This window comes from Euprymna scolopes, chromosome 29 (assembly GCF_053919585.1).
Source record: "Euprymna scolopes isolate OS-2025 chromosome 29, ASM5391958v1, whole genome shotgun sequence".
Classification (NCBI taxonomy): domain Eukaryota; kingdom Metazoa; phylum Mollusca; class Cephalopoda; order Sepiida; family Sepiolidae; genus Euprymna; species Euprymna scolopes.
The window spans coordinates 1766612-1792598 of NC_136510.1; the positions used below are offsets into that span (position 1 = coordinate 1766612).

Genomic DNA, 25987 nt, shown 5'->3' on the forward strand with positions numbered 1-25987 from the left:
ATCAGAAAACTTAAAGAGGCAACACATATAGTAGAAAATAACATCATTAGTCGTCCCAGCATAGACCTTAACTGCATTTGGATGTCTCTAATGACAAAATCACAGAAAAAGAAAACATGATATATGCCCATCCCAAGGGAGGTAACTTCATAATAACAAAAAACTCTTTTTTCTTAGAGTTGTCCCTCTTACATCATGGTTTTTTTTTTTTTTAAACAAAAATATGCATGGGTATCGATCCTCTGTTTCGTAAAACATTTTTTCACTAATATTAACAATTAGTATAGCTATCCCGAAAAATTGAGTCATAGGAAAGCCTTTAAAAAATATCTTAGTGACCCCTGATGATTGAACTTTCTTTATGATCTACGGACCCACCCTCAAACCCACGATTTGAATTCTTGTAATGCAGAGCCAACCCTCTTTTTCCTTAGTAGGAAAAGAAGCATGTTCTGAACATCCGAAGAAGGTCGCAGGTTGCATTAACATCTCATTTCAAAAATTCAGAATTGCATATAAAAACAGATTTACATCGTTCAGATTTGAATAGGAATTTATGTTTTTACCTGCTGCTCTCTTTACACTGTCAGCACATATATACCTGATGCACGGATGATTATATACGTATTTGGCCATCCAGGGCAAATCCAGGTTGGTCCCTGGAGGATAAAACACACCCAGGCAAAATCGAGAAGAGTAACTCACTTCTTGCAGTTTTTTCGTTAAATCAGCATTTGATTCTAAAAAAAAAAAAAAGAGAAAGAAAAACAATGTTAATGAAGGCATTTAAATTTGGAAGACGGCACGGATACCTATTTTTAGACCCGATATAAAATAATGATCAGTACAACAATTGAATTTTCAAGATTTCAATTTGAGCGATCAGATATTGATTGAGTAAACATATTTGTGACCCATTGAGTCACAACTACTATTTATTCCACTGTGACATAAAATATTTTTCTTGCGTGACTAAAAATAAGTCTCGTTACTTTTATCCTTGTCTGTTTTTGTGTGTGCATTTCCAGCCATAAATCTGATATATTTTTTCAGCATTGAACAACTGTAGTTTTCTTCTTCGTCTTTTTTGACCTTCCGCATTGACTCAAATAAATAATCTACCACATCGCAACACAGCACATATGCAAGATTCGTTTTCTTCAAACGTTCTCCCCAGTTCTTAAAACAGCCTGCTTTTACACAGCCCAGGACCATCTAATTTGCATACGAATGTTGAGCATTTATGTTACTTTTGCATAACCGTTGAGCTGTGCGTCGCCATTTTGTTTTTCCTATTATTAAGTAATTAGACTTTACAAAATGCACAGGCATGTTGTCGTTTCTGAGGTAGGCCATTTCTGCAATCATTATAATTTTCCCTACAGACTCAGACAGACCACTGACACATATTTTGTTAGGAGAGGGGTGGGGTCACCAGAAACAATATTAGTCGGGTAGGAGAGAGCGTGTGAGGCGACATTGAAAGCAGTTTTTTCCTTCTATCTTTGGTATAAAACTCAAATTAAATACACATTATTGACTTTGGGGCTAGAATCAATGTACGGTATCTGATCTGTCAGAGGATGGGAAATCCTTCTTGACTTGGAGGAAGAGAAAATAGTATAGAAGGATAGAGATAGAGAGGGGAGAAGGGTGAGTGAGAGATTTTAAACGAAAACTAATACACACATTTTTAACTCTTCTATTCTGTTGTTCATACCTTTCCCGGGCAATGCTAGATAGCCATGCTTGTATAGAAGTAAAAAAAAAAAATTATTTTTGTCATTTATGTTTCGCGCTTACTTTCCTTTTCACTCCAAATAAGACATATTGCCACTTGGACAGAAGGGCTACTATTTGGCATCATGTCTAACAGCGGACTGTGGGGAGTTGAGTAGTGAGATGTTTGTTCACATTACATTTAAACCTGCATGTCAGTCAATCAAAGTAGCAGGAAGCAGATTCTAAAGTTTAGCAATCTGAGGAAAGAAATCATTAGCGTAAAAGTCTTTCCAGCATGTAGGAAGTACCTCTACAATGAAGGGGTAGGATTTTGCAGCTTTTTGGGTTAATCCGGAGTATATATGTCAAGGGAACACAAGTGCTATGAGTTCATCAGAGCATATTTCATTAAATTATTCGTAAAGCAGAAACTGAGATGCAACATTACAATGATGGGTCAGACGTTGGAGCTTGACCTAAAGTGTGGAACCTATTAGATGTAAACAAATCGTATTCAACAGGAGAAGAGTCTGAGAGACAGGCTAACAAGTTGGGAGATGAGAGGATATGAATTCACCCGGAGAACCTTTGTTCATTGGTGAAAGAAATCAATGAGAAATATCAAACAAAATCCAATATATTGTTGGTCTTTTAAACCAACGTATTAAAACATTATTGCATACTTACGTGTCTTTTTTTTTTTTTACAAAGAAGTCACCACTTATCAAGACCCAGACGCCACTCGAGGATAAGGGTTAAAAAGTGTACAGTAGCCAATGGAACAATATCATAGTAATCATTAGTAGCGTAAATTTGGTAAATTGGATTACTTAAGACGAATGGCTCATCAAGAACTTGTTTATGTTAGACTTGAAGACGACCATATTGTAGTCAGCATAGAGAATTTAATTTAAATTCTAAAACTGACAAAACATGAATTTGTAGATGATGTGCTAAAAATATTGTAAATAAAAAATCAACCGCAATTACGTTCCCAGATATCGTGTTTAAAGATGGCAGACCTTCAATTTAAATCAAGGGTTATCTCTCTTGTTTGTCATACTGAATTGGTCTCACAACTCTTCCACATTAAAACATTCAATAAAACTCGATAATTCAATAAATTCTATTTTCACTTGAAATTATTTTTTTACTGGATTATTTTTTGTAATTTTTGTGATTAATACCAATTTTGCCATGACCCATAAATAGCAATACACACGGATGATAAAAGGCTTTGGATAATCACAGATTTCAAAGAGGTTCTGTTAAAATAGTCGATTTTTTAAAACCAAAGCACTTTAAGCTCTCCAAATTCCACTATTTTGTTCAGAAATTAATATACTTTCAAATGAATTAATAAATAATAATGTACATTATATATTTTAAGAGTTTAAAACAAATAAAGTGATAAAAATGTTAACATCATAAAACAGCGTTTTCGGTTTTAGGTTTTATAAGGATCCCACCTTATCAATTTGTAAATGCTTGTACTGCATTTGTATTAAGAATTTTGTCATAATATTTGGAAACTAATCAAAAGAGATGTTGCTTTTAATAGTTTGGGGTATCCAAAATACTCTTGACCACTCGTTTTTTTCTTAATTCTACCATTAACCCAAAGTCAGAATGGCAAACCTCCCCCTCCATCCTCCCATAATTGCACAAAGACTCTCTTAAAACCACACGTAATTGTCTTTAAAAACAAAATGCACAGGATTTACCTCCTATAGAAAAAAATGGTTAACTGCCTTAAAACGCTAGAATAGTCCAAAATGGGGAATCATTTTACATTAAATTCTAAAATAATTTTTGTTTATCTTTCATTAAAGTTTTTCATGGTGTTCACGCATAACTGCCTAAACAGGTAGAATCACATATTTTGAAGAGGTGGTTAGATGAGGGATGGAGTGGGTAATGGAATACGTTAATCTACAATAATACCAAAGAAATATTGCAACGTATTAATTTTTAAACATTCGCAGATTCAGATTTTAATTTCTTGCACATAAAATGCTTTACAATTCAACTTTGAGTTCTCTAACTTCATTTCTTTTAATGGATTGCAGCATATTTATGTGCATTTACTGCATATTATTTTGAAACTTAATTTCTCAAGATTTTCAGTAACATACTCTGATTCCTTGCACAAAAATACACTTATATGGCAAATTTCATTGCTTAATCTTATGTTTTAACAAAGATATAACATTTTTACTGAAAAAGTAGTGTAAAAATTATGCATATGGTCTTTAAAAGACTTAACCATAACTTCCTTAAATTAAAACAGATTTTAAAAATTTAAAGAGATTCTTTCTTAGCTCATCAAGCTCTTTCTATGTATACAGTTATTGAAATATTTTAAGCCATTTCAATTTTTTCATGTATATTGCTAACATAAGTACGTAACAATATGAATTAATATAAATTCTAAAAATTATGAAATACGAGCTGGTAGATGATGTGCTACAAATATTTTAAATAAAAAATCAATCACAATTACGTTCCCAAATATACTGCACAAAGATGTCGGATCCCAACATGCCCCCCGCTTCAGCGACACGGGGGACAAGATCAAAGTGTAGTATCTGTTCCGACTATGACTAGCAAAGACCATATGTGGGGGTAACCCCACATATCTGACCCTGGTCAATGTAGGGGCAACCCTTCATACCAACAGTTACTATCCAGCTCCCATTTCCCACCTCTCGGGAGCTGGTCCCCCTTTCCCTCCCCCCTCCCTCTATCTCCACATTAAAAAACGGCCTTGTGCCTAATTTGCTCAGTGGGGAAGCAAATAAATCCAACAAAGATGGCGGACCCTCGAGGGTTATCTCCCTTGTATCTCATACTGAATTGATTTTTCCACATTAAAACATACAATAAAACTTGATAATTCGATAAATTCTATTTATACTTTTAATTATTTTTTTACTGGATCATTTTTTTCTAATTTTTGTGATTAATACTAATTTTGCCATTTTCTGTAAGTATGTAATAATGTTTTCTCCTGAAATGCGTTATTTTAAAAGATAACTAGTGTAAATGACTTGCCAGATAAAATTGTCTCTGGGGTATATTTGCCGACACCACACTCTATAGCAGGCACGTGGGGAAAACTAATGAGCACATATCTAAGGTAATGGCCGAAACCCTAGAGGAAGACCTTTAGTCTGTAGTGGAATGGGATCAAAAATGGATGGTAATGTTCTTTTAGTAATTACTTGAAACCTTACCAGCTACCAATAGCTATGGCTAGAGATACTTTACCTGAGAGCACTTCGTTCAAGCTCCTTGGCACAGGAAACATGAGTTGGAATAGATACATCGAGATTATTGCTAAGGCTGTTGCAAAAAACGTGGGCTCTCTCTATCGTTCTAGAAAGTTACTTACGCCTGAAAGTATCCTGTACCTCTACAAAGCCACCATTCGCCCATGTACAGAGTACTGATGGCACATTTGGGCTGGTGCATCTGCTACTAGTCTCACGCTCCTGGACAGGATCCAAAAGAGAATCGCCAACCTAATAGGTCCCGAACTGTCATCTAAATTTCAGCCCCTGTCCCACCGAGGAAATGTTGCATCTCTCTGCCTGTTTTACAAGTATTTTAATGATGGATGCTCTAATGAACTAGAAGCCTTTGTACCCCCTCGACGAAAATACCCCCGAAAAACACGACAAGCAGCGAAGTCCCACCCCTATACAGTAGAGATCCCTAGATGTAAGAAAGCCTTTTACTCTAATAGCTTCTTCCCCAGAATGGCAGGACTTTGGAATTCTCTTCCGGTTTCCTGCTTCCTCAACTGTACTGACATGCAGAAGTTCAAGTGTAATGTGAACAAACATCTTGCTACTAAACTCCCTACATAGTACCCCTGCAACTTAGGTCCCTGATAGTAGGCCCCTACATCAAAGTGGCAACGTGCCTTGTTTGGAATGAAAATGTAATAAAAAAAAAAAATTTTTTTTTAAAAAGCAAGCATTATCTTGTTATCTATGTCAAGGGAAATAACTCATACAAAAAATGGAAAAGTTATTAGATTTTTTTTTCCTGTTAACTCACCCCACAGTGCCACTGTCATAAGTTCTACTATTTGGGACCAAATTTGCAAGGATATTATGCAGGGAGTTGGGCAGCAAGATGTCTGTTCACATTACATTTGAACTTCTGCATGTCAATTCAGTCAGGGTAGCAGGGGGCTGGGAGGGAATTCCAAAATCTAGTTCAAGGGAAGAAGCTATTTGAAGGCTTTACAAGGGATCTTTACAGTGTAGGGGTGGGATTTTGCTGCTTGTTAGGTTTTTCAGGAGTGTTTATATCGAGGGAGTACTAGTGCTTTCAGTCCGTCAGAGCATTTTCCATTAAAATACTTGTAAAACAGACACAGAGATGCAACATTGCAGTGATGAGACAGAGGTTGGAGCTTAGTAGATAAAGTGGGATTTATTAGAGTGAAAACTCTTTTGGACTCTATCCAAGAGGGGAGAGATTAATGGTAGATGCCAGCCCAGATGTGGCAACAATACTCCATGCATGAGCGAATGGTGGCTTTGTAGAGGTACAGGATACTCTCAGGTGTGAGCAGTCTTCTCGCACAGAAAAAACCCACCTTCTTTGCAGCAGCCTTTGCAATGTCCTCAATGTATTTGTAACACCAAAGAGGGGCCACATCAGATCAGTAGGGTCGATGTGACGTTTTTTTGTGTTAAATGTAATATTCAATCCCGGGCGAACGTCGGTTACAGAAAAAAAAAAAATTTTTTTTTTAGTTAATATTTTTATGTGTCAAAATCTTGTTGTTGAAATACCATACGGTCGGGGAATAAAAATAGAAATCGCATGCTAAACTTCAAAGCGAAAGATTACTTAAAACATTTTTTAACCAAAATACGCTCGTGTTTGAACTAAACGAGCCAACACAAAATATTCCGAAACAGAGATTTGAAATGTCGGTCGGCTTGAAATGTGGTGTTTGACAGGTGAAATGTCGGATCGTTTTTGATCTGAGAAACACACATACACACGAAACAGATTGGGCCTGATAAAAGAATTAATGACGTCAGCCCAAGGTTCGACATGAATTGTTTTTCAATATGTATTATCTGAAAAACTTCAGAATGATAATATGTTTTCGGCGTAAATAGAATATTTTGGGGAAATACTCAAATCTGCCGATGCACAAAGGACTTCAAAAGCAAGCCAGTGTTTATTTCCAATTATGACTTATCTAAAAATGTCTTTTGGCAAATTGTTTTGGGCGCTAAGGGGAATTCTGATATGTAAAGAATATTTTTTTTTAAAATCACACGGATGTTTTTACAAAACAAATAATTCAAAGAGGAAAGAAGATCAAACGGATATTTTTAAATAGATGAAACCTGGTGATCTATTACAAGCTAAAAATAATATTTCCTCTGATTATCAGTTGATAATATGAAAAAAAACCATTATCAAGAAGGCGGGGTCAGGCAAGTTGGGGAGGAGTCAATTTGATTTTGGAAAAATAATACCTGCCACAGGCCAAATTGACCAATGAGAAGGAATCAGGTGGATTGTTATCAATCAATTTGATTGGTCGAAGACGAACGTAGGCGTCGTCATTATTCAAGGGTTTTACTATATAAAATCTGTAAAACTCGATTTAATCAGATAGAAGGAGATAGAAGAAGAGAGAAGACAGAGATAAAGGTCTCGGCAGAGGAATCCAGCCACCCAACTTCTCTCTCCCCCTCGCTGGTCGCTAGAGAGCTCAATTTGCAACTTAATAGAATTCAGAGGACCTAGGAAGAGACCAGCCAGAACACCTTAACGATAATTACAACGGTCCGCGACTCCGACCGAGTATTTCAACAACAAGAAGCTCATTCATAAATCTAATTGCTTGCTTCCATTTAATCTTCAATTGTACATACGTCTGTAGATAATCATTTATGAATTTCCTAAATACATTATATATCAACCAACCTCCGGAGTTTGTGTGCTGATGTGCTGTTGTTCCATGTAACTTTATTTCTTTTACTTGCCACTTGTGACCCCGTTCCCGTCAACAGGACGACCAACTAGATGATCAAGAAGAACAGGCCTTGAGGACCGTGCAACCGAGAAGTGTCCTCCAACGCCTTGACGAGGGCTCACTGGGTGACGCGACGTACCAACGGTTGGCAGACCTGGTTGCCCAGTCGACATAATTAATTACCCGGTGACTAGGATAGTCATAATTGGGCATCGACCCAGGGTTAAGATTATAACTGGGCCGCGATCAGAGGTTTATGGTCGTGTAAGGTCACGTGTAAGGTCACATATTTGTTCCAGTTCATATTGCCTGTGAATGTTAAGCCAAGGAGTTTCAAGGAAGAATTCTGAGGTAGGATGTTATTTGTCATGGATATCGATGGTTGAAGAGGCTTCTTGTAATTGTTAAAGGAGAGCAGCTTGGTCTTACTAGTTATAAATGTTACCTTCCATTTATGGCCCCATTCCATTATGGTCGAGAGGTAATTTTTTAACAATTCTGTCATTGTCTTATATTTGTGTACATCCATTCTTCCCTCGTGTATGTTACAGGTATTATAAAATAAATTCCCGTCTGCACTTACCAAAAATGTCTTTAACACATCCCTGCAGAAGGAAAAGTTGAGGAATTGGCATTGTGAGGACAACCGCATCAAAAAACTCGTTGTGACCAGAATCGGTGAGAACATTTAGTCGGTTTGTACCCTTATTTTCTTTGTCGATATTCACGACACGCTCGCCATACATTGTTTCAACGGGATCTGAAATAAGTGGAAAAAGAACGTACAAACTAAGTTATTAGAATCAACTTTTCATAAAAATGCGTAAAAGACACGAAAGCAAGAAAGTTTGAGCTACAAGGGGTGTGCAATAAGTAATGCCCCTGACCCACTTCCCATAGCAGTAGAGCAACGAAACTTGGCACAGTTATTAGTCTTTCTCTACATAGGAAACACCCAGAGTTATGCATTTCTCCCATCGTTTGATGCAGCTCTGGAGACCGTTTTTGTAGAACACCCCAGGTTGGTCCTCCAACCACGACGTGACTTCAGAAATCAAGGTTGCATCATCTGGGAAACGCTTTCCTTTCAAAAACAACTTCATGGATGGGAAGAGGTGAAAGTCAGACGGTGCAAGGTCTGGAGAGTAGAGAGGATGGAGAAGGATTTCATAACCACACACCCGTACTTCTGATCTGGCAACATGCGAGTTGTGGACCGGAGCGTTGTCCTGCTGGAGGAGGGTACCTTTACTGATCTTGCCCCGCCTCTTGATTTTGATAGCTTCCCTTAATTTCCTCAAAAGTGAAGCATAATAGGCTTCTGTAATTGTGGTACCCTTTGCCAGGAAATCTGTCATCACTACTCCATCCTGGTCCAAAAGGATTGTGAGCATGACCTTGCCAGCGGAGGGCTGCACCCTTGCCTTCTTTGGAGGTAGTGAGTCCAAGTGCTTCCACTGCATTGACTGGGCTTTGGTCTCTGGATCATAGTGATGGACCCAGGTTTCATCCTGTGTAATCAGTCTTTTAAAAAACTTTGACTTATCTTCTTGGCACGTTGCCCGAGTGTTTGGAGGTGTGTGTGGTTGTTAATGAAAACGTAAGAATAAGCGAAGTAAAAAAAAAACAACAGAAAAACGAACGTTATGTGAAAAATGGCTTAAATAACACTGGTTCAATATTTAAATTTAAAAAATCGAAAAAAAAAAAAAAGAAGACATCTCACACCACAATTCGAACCCAAAACGCTCTAACCAACTGAGCTAACACGACGTACATGAAATTTAGTCAGTTCTTCAACTATTTAAACTAAATCAGGTCATGACGTCATCTGACGCATGCGTAGAACCGGTCGTCGTCATGAGAGGGCGGTTTTATGATGTTAGGCTGTGTAAGGTGTTAACTTTGGTTATAATTGCTTGTTCTTTCAATGATTAAGCCAAAATCGTCTTAGTTATATCAGAATTGGTATCAGAATCAAAAAAAATTTGCACCTATTTTCCGATGCTAAAAACGATTCTTTTAATTGTCATTTTTTTTTATTTGAATTAGTTTAAAATAACATCATCCACTGTTGGTAGTAATGTTTAAAAAAATAAATATTTATTGATTAAAAAAAATAAAGATTTATTGATTAAAAAAAATAAAGATTTATTGATTAAAAAAAATAAAGATTTATTGATTAAAACAAAAAACAGTAAAACTAAAAACCTATAAATCACCTCCCCCCCTACAAGTTTTTTTTTTTATGTTCAAGAAAACTATCAGCATATTTAAGGTGTATTTTTATGAGAATCAGGAAAATATAACTCGATAGTAAAATATTTAGAGATTTAGAAAGAATCAGAATCAGTAATTGTATCAGAATCAGTAAAAATATTGGAATTAAAAACAAAAACACTAAAAAAAGCGACAAAGTTGGACCTTGTTTTTGTTTTTAACTGTACTTAGTTGGTGTTGCTTTGGGTCCTTTTTAGTTTTATTATTGTGCCATTCAATAATAACTATGCTTTTTTATATTATGAAAATATTAATTTTATTTTAGATCAATGGTACTGACAAGTTATTAAAGAAAAAGTGAAGAATATAATGTTTAGCTTGAATGTTTCTTTACTCTATGTAGACAGGGTATTTCAGCTAGTCATATAAAAAAAAAAAAAAACTCTTACCCGCTTGCATCAAAAAATATTTAACAAGAGATGAGAATCCTTCCGGACAAGCCAGGTTTTTTAGATTTGGATCAGACTTCTTTTCTCCATCAATAAAACCACTGATTGGCTGTAATATTCCATGCGACATCAAACCATTATAGACGCTGGGTAGAATAAGAAAAGATTTGATCAAATTCAAGCAAAATAATCATTTATGGTTCTAAATTTTTTAGATTTTTAATTCAATTAAGTCATTTATGACATTTTTGTCATGTTAAGTGTAGGGCCATTTTTGTTTGGGACCAAAATAATCCGAGTTGAAAAATTATAAAAATTGGTGCATGTATTATAAATTTATTATAAATTCTGACTCCACAATTCCGCTTCTAAAGACTAATAATTGGACTATTATGTGGTCCTAAAGGCTGCACTGACTGTAAAGGTTCAGTAATAACCAAACTTATCATCATAAACAGCAAATATTGCTTATGGCCATAACAGCTAAGTATTCGTCTAAACAGTAACCGAGTTGGAGGAAGGTGGCATATTACTTATTTATATGTTTTGAAACTTTGAAGAATGGATAATTTTTATTATTGGGATTATTCACATAGACCCGTGGCACAATGGATAAAGTGCTAAATATAATCAGTTCTAAGTGACAGTCATTTGGATATTGAAAAGTCAATCTTCGGCATAGGAGAAACTAAGAATATAATAAAAATTACTTAAAACTGACTCCCTCTGTAATTTTTTTTTTTTTTTTCGTCTTTTCTTCTTTAAAGCGGATTATTATCAAAAAGTCACTAATCTGAAAAAAAAAAAAACAGAAAAAAACATACAAATACCATTCCAACAACTTCTGAAAGATCTGATGAAAGTCCTCTTGTGTGAGTATATCAATGACTTTCGTCACAGCCTCTTTCATCTCCACAATTGTCTTATAAAGACAGCCTCTACGGTTTTCCTTGAGCTTAGGGAATAACCAAAAGTCACAGCGAGCAATGTCTGGACAATAGGGAGGGTGAGGAACTGTTTTGATGTCCATCTTGGTCAAATAGTCTGTGACAGGGATGGAGATGTGGACTGGTGCATTCACGCAAATCTTCCGCATCTTCAGTTCCTTACGAATAATTGCTTGTACAGTTCCCACACTGACATCAAACAGTGCAATTATTGTCTCTAGAGACATATGACGGTCCTTATCCATGAAATTCTTTATTTGGCCAATCAACTCTGATGTTCTTTCTTACTCCTCCCACACTTCTCATCATTCCTCACAGACTCACTGCCTTCCTGGAATCTCTTATGCCACTCAAAAACTGATGCTCGATTCATGCAAGATGGCCCAAAAGCAGTTTGAAGTATTCCATACGTTTCTGTGGCATTTTTTCCAAGTTTAAAACAATTTAATTGCAGATCATTCTTCTAACGTGTCCTCACGTCCAGCTTGCATTTTTGAAATTCACCAGTTGTGACAATCAGGCTTTAGTAGGGTGTATTCCAATTCCTGCTGTAGCTGTTGATTTGAACGTGAAATCATAAAAACTGGTCAGTCATCTCATAAGATGTATAGCAATAACATACTGAATTTTCAAGAGTCTTCGACAATTTTAAATGCCTGTACAAAAAATCTGGAAACTTATTGAAGGCACCTCGTAACATGACAGTCTGCAAAGTTTTTATGTTAAATTTCTAGTATTAAATATTAAAATAATTTTTAATACGTGAGCCAATAAAAAGAAGTTCTCTTTTGAATGATAAGTTGTGATTCACAGGTTAAGAAACAGTCATGCAAGAGATAAAAATAAGATTTGGTTCAACTTACTAAGAATATTTCTCAAGTAGTTCTCGGGTGATAGTGATGTACTGTAAACCAAGATCTACCGTGTTCTTACTGTATTTTGGACTTCGGGTTGAGGTCATTCGTCCACCTACGAGATGAAAAGAGAAAGGTGATAGGTAATCGAGTAAGAAATATTCACGTCAAGTTGTGGTTAGGGTTAGGGTTGATTTTAACGATTGACAATTTACATTTTCACACAACAAAACTTTTCTTTTCTATCAATGATATCAATGTCCGTGGATGCTAAGCTGTTCTAGCAGGTCATTTGACCGTAAAGCTGCCTCATCTTCTGGCTTCACGGATAATTTAAAAAAAAAAGAAAAACAGCAAAGTACAAAAATGAAAATACCAAATTTACCTGCAGTTCATTACACAATGATCCGTGTCCACCTTAGCGAATTTAATTCATATAATTTATCGTAAACACTAACTACAGATTAAGTTAATTATAGAATTAAAAAAAAATGAAGTTCATAACCTGTTCACACTGAATTGAAACCAAAACGTTTAGCTTACGATTTACTTTTCCTTTTGACGTTAATAACTGTACTATGAAGACATGTTTGCTGCAAGGCTAAAAATCAAAACATGAACCAATAGCTACTACGTTATGCACGCATATTCGTAATGCCATCGTTTGATCTTCACCTGGCAAATTCCATTTTTTTCATTTTCACACATTTGTACTGATTTTCCTCGGCTAAAACAAAGTTTTGCATGGTTTCAAATACCCTGTATATTAAATTTCATGTCTGTAGACCAAAAACTAACAGAGGAGTTTGGTAGGCAAAATTTTTTAAACAAATATACGCATACATAAACATAGAAAGAGGTTTGTGTTTACTATAACCTTTTTACATAAATATTACACAAGTATAAATCATGCAGAACATCTGCATGAATATAATTACATGTAATAGTTAACTTAAGATGATCATCCTAGGAGAAAACCGAAAAAAATAATGTGACATTAATAAAAATTGATGTTTAAAAGAATATGCAAATTAGCTAGATATTTTGAAGATGAATGCAATTCCACAGCCCATATATAACAAAGTTGTATTTTTTTTTAAAATAAATAGAAAAAAGCATTTTTAATATGAATATCAATACACAAAAAAAAAAAATTTATAGGAGTATAGATAGATAAATGTCTATATTTTTATAAGTAGTACTTATTTCTTTTCAGTCTTTCTGTATGCGTATGTGTGTAAAAATGACGAATATCAATTTCATGTTGTTCATGCACTTTGGAACGTTGATATTGAAAGAAATACAGGATTTCTTTTCTTCTATGGTGTTTATTGATTTGTTTCGTCCACCTGCAATATGAAAAGAGAAAAGTGATAAGTAACGGAGTAGGGAAGATTGGAATAAACACTGCCAAGTCTGCTACAAAGAAGGTGGAATCCCTCTATCAAGCTAGAAAACTTCTCCCACTTGCCATTATCCTATATCTTTATAAAACCACCATTTGTGCATGCAGTATTGTTGTCACATTAGAGCTGGTGCATCAGACACTAGTCTTTCCATCTCGGACCGTGTAAAACATCTCTAATCAAATAAGTCGCACACTATCTACCAAGCTGCAGCCCCTGTCCCATCACCTCAATGTTGCATCCCTGTGCTGATTTTTACACATACTTCAACAAAATTTGCGGCAACAAATTTGCTGCATATGTGCCCCCCTTTCAATGTAAATACCCCGACAAACAACAAAATCCCACCCTTCCACTTTAGAGGCTCTTTTTTTTTTTTTTTTTTTACCTCAGCGGCACCACTTATCAAGGCCCAGAGGCCACTCGAGGATAAGGGTTAATGAGTGTACAGTAGTGAATGGGACAATATCGTAGTAACCGTTAGTAAAGGAAATTTGGTAAATTGGATTACTTAAGAGGACGGTTCATCAAGAATTTGTTTACATTGGACTTGAAGACGGCCATATTGTAGTTAGTTGGAAAGCAGGGAAACAGAAGAGAGTTCCACAGGCGTGCAGTTCTAAGAAAGAAGATTTGTTCATGGAATCTATGTTTAAGTTTAGGCACAGATAAAGATTGGGGAAAATTACTGACAGTGGCTTCAACTAGACAAGTGTTTTTTATGAAAGTTTGGCAAGCAGAGACCATAGACTGAAGCTCAGATAAGCAACTGCCATGAAAATAATGATAAAGCAGAGACAGGCTCGCAACATCTCTTCTGTGGGAAAGAGGTTGCAGGGAAGAGAAAAGGGCATCCCCACTACGAAGTCTATTTTGAGCTCTTCCAAGGAAGATAACCTACTTCTAGCAGCTTCTACCCAGATGTGGCAACAGTACTCCATCCTTGGACGTACCTAGCTCTTATATAGGTAAAGAACTGCATCAGCAGTGAGATATCTACTGGATCAATAGAAGGATCTCACATTTTTCCACTGACCTTTGCAACGTATCTGATGTACATGTTCCATTTCAGATCAGGAAAAAGGTCAGACCCAGAAGCTTGTCAAAACATGGAGCCTCCCCAAAACGAAAGCCATTCATTTCAATTGATGCCAGACGAGGATCAAAGCATTGATGATGTAAAGAAAGAAGCTTGGTTTTAGATGCATTAAAAGTAACCAGCCACTTCTTTCCCCATTGTACCACGTGATTAAGATCAGAGGGAAGAAAATCAGAGAGAACTTGGTCATTTACCATCTTTGATGTGCTGCCATAGATGGTAGTGTTGTCAGCTACGAATGATCTTAGGATGTGATTTGGGAGATCATTGATGTAGATCAGGAAAAGAGTTGGGTTCAGGGTGGATCCCTGAGGGACTCCAGCATTAATACTGTGAGCTTCGGATTTCTGCCCATCAATCACTACTCTTATGAACCTATCAGAGAGAAATGATTTAATAATTGAGAAGACATTTCCAGCTATACCATAGCTGAAGATCTTGTGGAGTAGACCTTTACACCATACCCTATCAAAGGTTTTTGATGTGCCAAGAGCAATTACCCTAAAAAGGAAGCCTGTCAAGAGATTCGCTAACTATGAAATATAACCGTTAGCACATCTATTTTATTATTATCTTTTTAGCTTCTTTCCTCAAATCACTTGCCTTCAGAATTCCTCCATGTTCCCGGTTTCTCCAACTGTACTATTATGAAGAAATTTAAATGTAATGTGAATAACAAACTCTCCAATTCTTCTCAATGGAAGTATGCTTTGCTTGGAGGTGAACTAAAGTATAAAAAAAATTTGTCTTAGTTTAGGGTTAAAATAAAAAGTACTTGTGCAGTTTACAAACCGTGCTATATTTTTAAGGTTCTGGTCCAAATTCACCCTATATTAAAAAAATAAAATGAAAGAAAAGTCTTTACGATGTACGTACCTGTGACGAAATTAAAATATTTCAAAAATCGCTTAAATGGATGGTACTTGTACAGTTTAGTCAAGACATTAAAAAATGAAAATATCGAAAAAAGGTTATATTGTACGTATCCGTTTTGGACTGAAGATCGGCGAAAAAAAATTTCGGGTTTGTATTACTGTACACATAGATTCGAAAAAGTTGTCAAAAAACAAACATATAACAAATAAATGTTATCAAAGGCAAGATAAGTTACTTTTCTGCCTAATTGGATAATTTTTTAGTATCTTTATTTAATGTAACATGTTTATTCAGCTCGAAAAACATACAATGTTTACCGATGTATTTGAAAATTGCAAATGGCGGGACACTCTCTGGTAAACACGGTAAGCTTGGGAAAATGAGTTAAAACTAAAAAACTAACAAAAATATAGTTAGAAACTCGTTCAATATATGCTACCGTGACATAGGCTGACATATATTCGGTGGGTTTTTAACAGTATTCTGTGTATTTTTTTAGTTTTAACTCGTTTTTCCAAACTTACCGTGTTTACCAGAGAGTGCCCGCCCCGCCATTTGCAATTTTCAAATACATCGGTAAACAGTGTATGTTTTTCAAGCTGATAAACATGTTACATTAAATAAAAACACGAAAAAAAATTGTCCAGTTTGGCAGAAAAATAATTTATCTTGCTTTTGATAACATTTATTTGTTATATATTTGTTTTTTGACAACCTTTTCGGATCTATGTGTACAGTAATACAAACCCAAAATTTCATTTAATTTGATCGAGTAGTTTTTTTTTTGGGGGGGGGGTACAGCTGAAAAACACGTTCTTATGAGAGCGCGTTTAAGTCAGCCATTTTGAAATTTGCTGAACACGCCACGGGGAGATAACTCCATGTAAAACGCCGATACTCCTTCCCCATCTTTAATACTAGCTTTTCTTCCTAAAAATCGAACCTTTTGCTCGGTATCATAACAAATTGTTTTTTCGCTGTAAAAAAAAACTACTTGATGAAATTAAGTGAATTTTTTTTTTCGGAGAACTTCGTTCCATAACGGATACGTGCAATATAACCTTTTTTCGATATTTTCATTTTTTTAATGTATTGACTAAACCGCACAAGTACCAAATGGATAGAGTAGTTGTATTTTTTAAAAAGAAAATCAAATTTTATGATTTGTTATGTAAGACTTTTTTTTTTTTTTCTTTTAAAAATTAAAAAAATTTAAGTGCAAATATTTTTGAGGCTGTGATTTACCTGGTCCTCGAGCCTTTTCCCAAATCGAGATATGAACCTGGGGATTTTGCCTCCGAAGAAATGCCGCTGTTAAGGCACCTGTGATGCCCGCTCCGACGATAAGGACACGCGCCATGACACCAAAAAGCAAAACAAACTCTGCGGTGAAGGCATAAAAATAGTCCCGTCTGATAAAACATCCGGACCTAAAACGTATGTTTAGCATGCGTTCATAATAATGACTCCCAGTCACTCATCACTAGGGCTATGACAACAGAATATTCTTATCGTTGTTTTGACTCTCTAGTATATATCCGACACAGTTAGATACAGTTAATCAACCGAGAACCACATCACTCTATATAAAAGTATATAAGATATCAACAGATACACCCTTGAGAGTCAAAATAACGAAAAGAATTATACTGTTGTCCTAGCCTACGTACTTACTCCACTATGTTGTCTCCATCCGGCGATGCCCAGATGATGGGGACATATTTGTAAGGTAAAGTGTTCAGAGAAAAATAATTCAAAATATATCTATCCTTGCAATTTTTATTGTTCAACAATAAAACCAAAATGAATAATTTTTACCTAATAAGAAGGGTTTTTTTTTTTTAAGGAATCACCGCTTATCAAGGCCCAGAGGCCACTCGAGGATAAGGATTAAAGAGTGTCATAGTAATCGTTAGAACTGTAAATTTAGTAAATTGGATTACTTAAGGGGAAATGGCTTATCAAGAACTTGTTTATGTTGGACTTGAAGACGACCATATTGTAGTCAGCTGGAAAGCAGGAAAACGGAAGAGAGTTCCACAGATGTGCAGTTCTAAGAAAGAAACTTTGTTCATGGAATCTATGTTTAGGTTTAGGCACAGATAAAGAGTGGGGGATATTATTGATAGTGTTCTCAGCTAGACGAATGTTTCTCATGAATGTTTGGCGAGGGGGGAGGCATAGATTGGAGCTCAGACGAGCACTTGCTATGAAAATAAGGATAAAGCAGAGACAGGCTCACAACGTCTCTTCTTAAGTTAGTCCCTATTTACTTGCCTCCTTGTGAGGGAAGAGTTAGACACAAGGTCGGTTTTTAACGTGGAGAAAATTCAACTCTTCAAAACGGGTTATCCAGATTGGGACAAAAATTCAAATTGCCTCAGTCTAGAAATATTTCTCCTTCACTGGTCGAAGGCAGAAAAGATGAAGTGTAGTAAAACAGATACTACACTTTGAAATATTTATTTGTAGAAAATATAAAAAAAATTACATTTTAAACAAATTAGGTGCAAGATCATGAAAAGAGTGAGGGGAAAGCATGTTGTCAGTCATCCTTGGTTTAAATTGATAAAATGTGGTTATTCTAGAATCATCTCAATTACCACAATACCACATTTACTATAGAGGTCATCCTACTTAAGATATCCCCGAATTTATTCCAAGTTTTATTTTTCAAAATTATATTCATGTACAAAAATTTATTTGAATAACACAAGGAGTGGGGAAAAAACAAAAAAAATGGTTAATAACCCTTTCTAAATAATAAACTGCTTACTGTTTTCCGGTTTCTTCAGAACCAAAAACAAGCAGGTCAGTTCTTAAATGGGAGTGGTTTTTGAGGGGAGGAAAAAAATGGAGGATAAATGTTAGAAAATGGGGGATGTTTTTTCCAAGATAAATGCCATTTTGCAAATGTTAAGGATAAAAAAATTAAAAGTGGGAAGGGTGCATCTTGGAGGATTTGTATAATTAGTTAAGTGGCAAAACTCGTCCGAACACTTGTGATGCGATATAACAAGTAACACATGCTCATACTTGACTCCTTTTCATACACGCAGGCTCATTGCTTGTGTTCACCTTTTTTTTTTCAAGCGAGGAATGTTATCTTTTTCTATCACATCTTAACTATCAGTTGATGTTTGATGAAAGTGATCAGATCCTGATCCGCAAAAGATGCGACCCTTTGATCATTTCAGATGTGAGTAGATTTTCATATTTACACATTAAGTTGAGACAAAGGAATCGGCTTGCAGTGAAAATTGATATTCATTGTGCATTATCAAGTACTACTCCTAAGATTGAAGCTTGTCAGTCAGAAGAGAATCCAAAAGTCTGGTTGCAAGAAAAAATGAGTTAATCAAATTGGAAATCTTATATATAAAACTCACTATGTCTGTCTGTCTCCATTTTTTCAAATTGCAACAACCCAGAAACGTGAGATTGCAGAACAACGCGAGGCAAGTAAAATGATAGCATTTTTGCGGATCTTTTTTTATGGGTCTTTAACTGGTAAAAATAGCTGCTAAGAGGTCAAAATTGAAAGAAATTGGAACTTGGCAGGTGGAAATCGACTTAAAGATCTCTTGTATGCATGTGTAAATATATATACATTAAAGATAGTTCTTTTTAACTATTTCTTATTCATCTGATGATAGCTCAAATGGTAGCATCTAAAGCTGGAGTACTAAATGTTTTGGTTTCAATTCTGGCTGATGCCAAATAAGTCATATTTTTTTTACTTTTGAAATATCTACTATTTCAATTATTTCGATTCAAGCTAGGCCAAAATTCTGCTGAAACAGCTTGCAATATCAACGAAACATTTGGCCCGAGAATTACTACTGAACACACAGCACAATGGTGATTTAAGAAATTTTGTGGTGGCAATGAGTCTTAAAGATGATGAGTGTAATGGTCAGTCATCAGATGTTGACAATGATCAATTAAGAGCCTTAGTCGAAGCCAATCCACACACAACTGTTTGAGAATTTGCTCCTGAATTAGACATAACGTATACAACGATTTCCAACCACTTGAGAGAAATTAGAAAAACTTGATAAATAGGTGCCTCATGAATTGAACAACAACCAAAAGAAACGCTGTTATGAAGTGTCATCTTCCCTTCTTTTAGAGAACAAAAATGACTCGTTTCTCGACCGGATTGTGACAAGCAATGAAAAGTTGGTTCTTTATGACAACTGGTGAGGCTCAGCTCAGTGGTTAGATGCTGACGAAGCTCCATGACACTTCCCGACGCCAGAGTTGCACCAAAAGAAGGTCATGTTGACTGTTTGGTGGTTTGCGATCAGTCTCATCCATTACAATTTTTTAAATGCAGGCGAAACTATTACGGCACAAAAGTAATATCAACAAATCAATGAAATGCATCAGAAATTTCGACAACGCCCAGCATTAGTCAACAGAAAAAGCCCAATTCTCCTCCACCACAATGCCCGACTACACGTTGCTAAACTGACCCTGCAGAAGGTGAATGAATTGGGCTACAAAACTCTGTCTCGTTTGCCATACTCTCCACACCTCTCACCTACTGACTTTTTCAAGCATTTCAACAACTTTTTGTGTGAGAAATGCTTCAAAAGCCTAAGCAATATCAAAAACACCTCCAGCGACTTCATCGCCACCAGAACGCAAGATTTTTATGTTACTGTCATAAATAAACTTGTTTTGCGTTAGCAAAAGTGTGTTGAATTTGACAGTGCTTATTTCGATCAAGAAATTTTTGTTTGAGCCGAGATATGTTCATCTGAATTTAAAAGTTAAAAACTGCAGAAACTTTCTTGTCAACCTGATATATATTGGGTACAATATAATAAGCAATAGATAATTGGGTTGATAATAATAAATATGAAATCTGTATGAATTAAAATATCATATTTAAGCGTATTTTATTAACAGGCAATTAAAAATATTTATTGTATATTCTTTAATTATTTCATTTTTTAACAACATTTCATTTTTTAACAACATTTCATTTTTTAACATACATTTCATTCTTTTAACATACATTTCATTTTTAACTTACATTTCATTTTTAACTTACATTTCATTTTTAACATTTCATTTTTTAACATACATTTCATTTTTTAACATACATTTCATTTTTTTAACATTTCATTTTTTAACATACATTTCATTTTTAACATTTCATTTTTTTAACATACATTTCATTTTTTAACATACATTTCATTTTTAACATTTCATTTTTTAACATACATTTCATTTTTTTAACATATATTTTATCTTTTTAACATTTCATTTTTTAACATACATTTCATTTTTTAACTTACATTTCATTTTTTTAATACATTTCATTTTTTAAACATACATTCTATTGCAAAATGATGCATGAATGCTCATGTAATTTCAAGATATTATTATTGAAAGAAATATATTTCAGATTAAAATGTTACCTGTAATTATTTTACATAAATTTTCGAAATTCTGTTTTGAAGAAATATATATCAAACCAAAATGCTTGGTGCATGTATTGTGTTGGTCCACAATATTATTTAATTGAGCTGGTGGACCATAGCCTGAAATGAGTTGAGAACCACTGATAACCTAAGTACTAAAATTTTCTTGGATACCTATTCCAACAAAGTACCACTGGCTCAGCTAGGAATTTTTATTCTGGGCCTCCAAAATTACCAGAGATTAGACTATTCCTATAATAATCCAGTCCCTGTTGATTTTGCGGTGTTCTGTACAGTTCTAGGAGGTCCACGCTTCCAAGCTTTGCCTTCTCTCTTTGAGAAGGGGTTAGTTCATTGCTAATTGCTTGAGGTGCCCTTACCGGAAAATGTCGACGGGGCTGCTCAGGTACATTTTGCAGGTCATAATGCCTTTCCTCAGGGGTGCTAACTTCTCAATCGTACATTCTGACCTTGCAATGGGAAAGAGCTAAACTCTCCCTTCCTACAAAGTACAAGCGTGCTGAAACGCATTTCATTCTAAATAATTTAGGTGACTGAAATAGGAATTATTGGGTCTGCCATGGTTTTTCACCAAAAGCATTGGACATGCAGCTTTCATGATTAACATCTAGATATTTATCTCTCTCCTACAGTGAGAAATGTGACACCAGGGTTGGAAAATTGGATTAAAAGTTTAGAGGGGGAGGGCCATGACCTGCAAAAAATGCCTCAGCAGAGGTGCTTCAGACAATTACCAATAAACTAACCTCTTCTCAAAGAAAGAAGCCAATAATGCCTGAGACGATGAACCTTCTAGAACAGGATCAGCAATATATCGGAGTCAACAAGTAAAAAGCCGTTACAAGAATGAGCTAGATTCGGCCGGCTTTTCGGGCCCGAGGGTAAAACCAAGACCGTCTTAAAAGACAAGATGGCCGGTGGGCAAAAATAATTTAATCTGCTGACGTCATCACGGGTAGTCCATTAGTTGTTTCTTTACACCGGTAAACACCGGTAGTAACTCGTGGATATCTCCATTCAACAAACTAAGTTTTAACGTGCTCCCCCCTGTATTTAACACGATGTAACTATAATTTAATTCAATATTATCATCCTAAGTTTTTTACCATTCAAAAGAAGCGTCAAATAAATTGCTAATATTAAAAAAAAATTTTTTACAGCATACAAAACTAATGAAAATGCGAGACAACATCGACTCTTTTGAAGAGATGATTTTTTTAAGCTGTTGACACGTTTTAAAAATTTAGCAAAAATTAATTTTCCTGAAATTTTCAATATTTAAAAATAAATTATGCCGGCTGATAACATTTTTAAACTTTTTTTTAAAGCTAGAAAGATAAAATTTAAAAATACTTATATATATATGGTGCCGGGAAAACTCGTCTCCGGAAAACTGGTCCCCTTTCGCTAGGTAGGAAAACTGGTCCCTTATTGAATAAATACCGATTGAAAACACATTTTATGATCATTCTTGAAGGAGATATTATTTTTTAAAATAGACTATAGCCCCCCCTAATATTTCTTTAAAATATTTTTACTTGTTTAATGTTTTCTTTTTTTTTTTTTTTAAATAAAATCGATTTTCTAAGTGTCCGTTTTCTACCTAACTGGCTAAGTTCTTAGTGGTTTCACTTCTTTTAAAGCGTTTATTATGTTCATACAAAGTTAATTACAAATTTTTTTTGTTCTTATTTTAACGATATTTTTTGGAGTCATAAAAACAATAATTAAAAACAAAACCAAAAAATTAAAAAACAGGGAGCGATTCGATTTTTCGTTACTTTTTTGTTTTGGTTTTTAATTATGATAGTTTTTTGTTGTTATGTTTTTGTTTTCTCTCATACCAAATGCACTCATGCGTTATTTAAAATTATAATTTTATCAATTATCAACATTTATGGTATTATTATACAAACACCGTGACAGCGAATTAGTAAAATCTTTTACGTAGTATTCTGTTACGTTTCGGTGTGCTGAACACGAATCTGAAAACTGGGTTAGGGTTAGGGTTAGGGTTAGGGTACATTTTTTTCTACTAATTCGCTGTCACGGTATTTGTATAAATTTACCACATTTATTGTCGTCCTGTCAAATTTTGCAAAAATTAACTAATAAATTAAAAACGAAATATTTTTTTGGCGCGAGAGATGCCATGTGCTAACAATCTCTCGTTAACTCATTTTTAATTTTTACTTCAAAATTCTAAAATCAATCATTAAGAGAAAAAGTAATCACTGAATAAATTTATTAATCAATTTTATTGAAAACTCCGCTATCGTTTATCAAGAATCTTTTTAATTTCATTTTTTGTTGGTTGCTTTTCGGAGGGAGACATAGTTTTTACCTCCCTCACTCTCTCTCTCTCTCTCTCTCTCTCTCTCTCTCTCTCTCTCTAGATTATATTTAAAAAAATATTAAAATTTATTATTTTCTTTTTAAAACCAAATCTCCATCAGTAATTTCGGTCGACCTAGACGAGAGGATCCAAAATGGCCGACCAGGACCAGGACTGAGATATGACACGTGCCGTTGTTTCCTTAATAAATTATTTCAGTTAGGAAGAAATATCTCATGTATTAATAAATGTTAAATAATAATGAAACCTTACCAAAACAAAACGAAGTAAAAAAAAAAAATATCTGACAATTCATCGGCTCTAGCTGAAATAATTTATTAAGGAAACAACGGCTCGAGCTTATACTAATAAATAGCAACTTACACACAATTCATCGGCTCTAGCTGAAATAATTTATTAAGGAAACAACGGCTCGAGCTTATACTAATAAATAGCAACTTACACACAAATAAATGTTAAATAATAATGAAACCTTACCAAAACAAAACGAAGTAAAAAAAAAAAAAAAATATCTGACAATTCATCGGCTCTAACTGAAATAATTTATTAAGGAAACAACGGCACGTGTCATATCTCAGTCCTGGTCGGCCATTTTGGATCCTCTCGTCTAGGTCGACCGTAATTTCTTTAATTTTCTATTTTTTAGCGATTATCAAGACCCCTAAGATGTGATATACCGGACATTATTTCTCGTTCGGGTTTGTATTACTGTACACATAGATTGAAAAAGTTGTCAAAAAACAAATATATAACAAATAAATGTTATCAAAGGCAAGATAAATTACTTTTCTACCAAACTGGATATAATTTTCGTGTTTTTATTTAATTTAACATGTTTATTCGGCTCAAAAAGCATACAGTGTTTACCGACTTTACCGATGTATTGGAAAATTCAAAATGGCGGTCGACTCTCTCTTTAACACGGTAAGTTCGGGAAAAGGTGTTATAAATAATAAACTAGACAAAATACTATTAAAAAACCACCGAATATATGTCAAGTTATGTCACGGTAACATATATTGAAAAGGTATTATAAATAATAAACTAGACAAAATACTGTTAGAAACTCGCTCAATATATGTTACTGTGACATAAGTTGACATATATTCGGTTGTTTTTTAACAGTATTTTGTCTAGTTTATTATTTATAACACCTTTTCCCGAACTTACCGTGTTTAAGAGAGAGTCGGCCGCCATTTTGAATTTTCCAATACATCGGTAAACACGGCATGTTTTTCGAGCTGAATAAACATGTTAAATTCAATAAAAACATGAGAATTATATCCAGTTTGGTAGAAAAGTAACTTATCGGGTAACCCAACTTATCTTGCCTTTGATAACATTTATTTATTATATATTTGTTTTTTTAACTACTTTTTCGAATCTATGTGTACAGTAATACAAACCCAAATTTTAATATTTTTTAAAATATAATTTAGAGAGGGGGGGGGTAAAACTATGTCTCCCTCCGAAAAACAACCAACAAAAAATGAAATTAAAAAGATTCTTGATAAACCATAGCGGAGTTTTCAATAAAATTGATTAATAAATTTATTTAGTGATTACTTTTTCTCTGAATGATTGATTTTAGAATTTTGAAGTAAAAATTTAAAAAATTAAAAATATTTCGCTTTTAATTTAATAGTTAATTTTTGCAAAATTTGACAGGACGACAATAAATGTTGATAATTGATAAAATTATAATTTTAAATAACGCATGAATGCATTTGGTATGAGAGAAAACAAAAACATAACAACAAAAAACTATCATAATTAAAAAACAAAACAAAAAAGTAACGAAAAATCGAATCGCTCCCTGTTTTTAATTTTTTTGTTTTGTTTTTTATTATTGTTTTTATGACTCCAAAAAACATCGTTAAAATAAGAAACAAAAAAATTGTAATTAACTTTGTATGGACATAATAAACGCTTTAAAATAAGTGAAACCACTAAGAACTTAGCCAGTTAGGTAGAAAACGGGCAATCGATTTTATTAAAAAAAAAAAAAAAAAAAAAAAAAAAAACATTAAACAAATAAAAATATTTTTTTTTAAATATTAGGGGAGGGGCTATAGTCTATTTTAAAAAGCAATATCTCCTTCAAGAACGATCATAAAATCGATATTTATTCAATAAGGGACCAGTTTTCCTACCTAGCGAAAGGGGACGAGTTTTCCCGAGACGAGTTTTCCCGGGACGAGTTTTCCTAAATTCTATATATATATATATATGAAACTTAAAAGTAAAAAAAAAAAAAAAAAACGCGCGTTCATTTCGGGTTTGTATTAATGTACACAGATTCGAAAAAGTTGTCAAAAAACAAATATATGACAAATAAATGTTATCAAAGGCAAGATAAGTTACTTTTCTACCAAACTAGATATATTTTTCGTGTTTTTATTCAATGTAACATGTTTATTCAGCTCCAAAAACAAGGTGTTATAAATAAAAAAACTAGAAAAAATATATGTCAAGCTATGTCACGGTAACATATATTGAGCGAGTTTTTTACAGTATTTTAACCAGTTTTTTATTTATAACACCTTTTCCCAAACTTACCGTGTTAAAGAGGGAGTCAGACGCCAT

General features: G+C 34.4%; 1 protein-coding gene across 2 annotated transcripts in view; it reads right to left on the reverse strand.

The window, feature by feature from the left end:
• LOC145252432 (renalase-like) overlaps nucleotides 1-17016 on the reverse strand; it is a 40657-nt gene extending 23641 nt beyond the window's left edge. Inside the window, exons 1-5 of one of the 2 annotated variants that reach the window (XM_080111828.1) lie at nucleotides 16835-17016; nucleotides 12218-12323; nucleotides 10408-10553; nucleotides 8322-8498; nucleotides 567-740 (exon numbers count right to left, since the gene is read on the reverse strand). In XM_080111828.1, the coding sequence (XP_079967954.1) occupies nucleotides 567-740; nucleotides 8322-8498; nucleotides 10408-10553; nucleotides 12218-12323; nucleotides 16835-16949 (718 nt within the window). In that variant the 5' untranslated portion in view covers nucleotides 16950-17016. Of the gene's footprint in view, nucleotides 1-566; nucleotides 741-8321; nucleotides 8499-10407; nucleotides 10554-12217; nucleotides 12324-13410; nucleotides 13547-16834 lie in introns of those variants that run through there. The other variant, XM_080111829.1, reaches the window with a different exon arrangement.
• Nucleotides 17017-25987: the final 8971 nt, after the last annotated feature.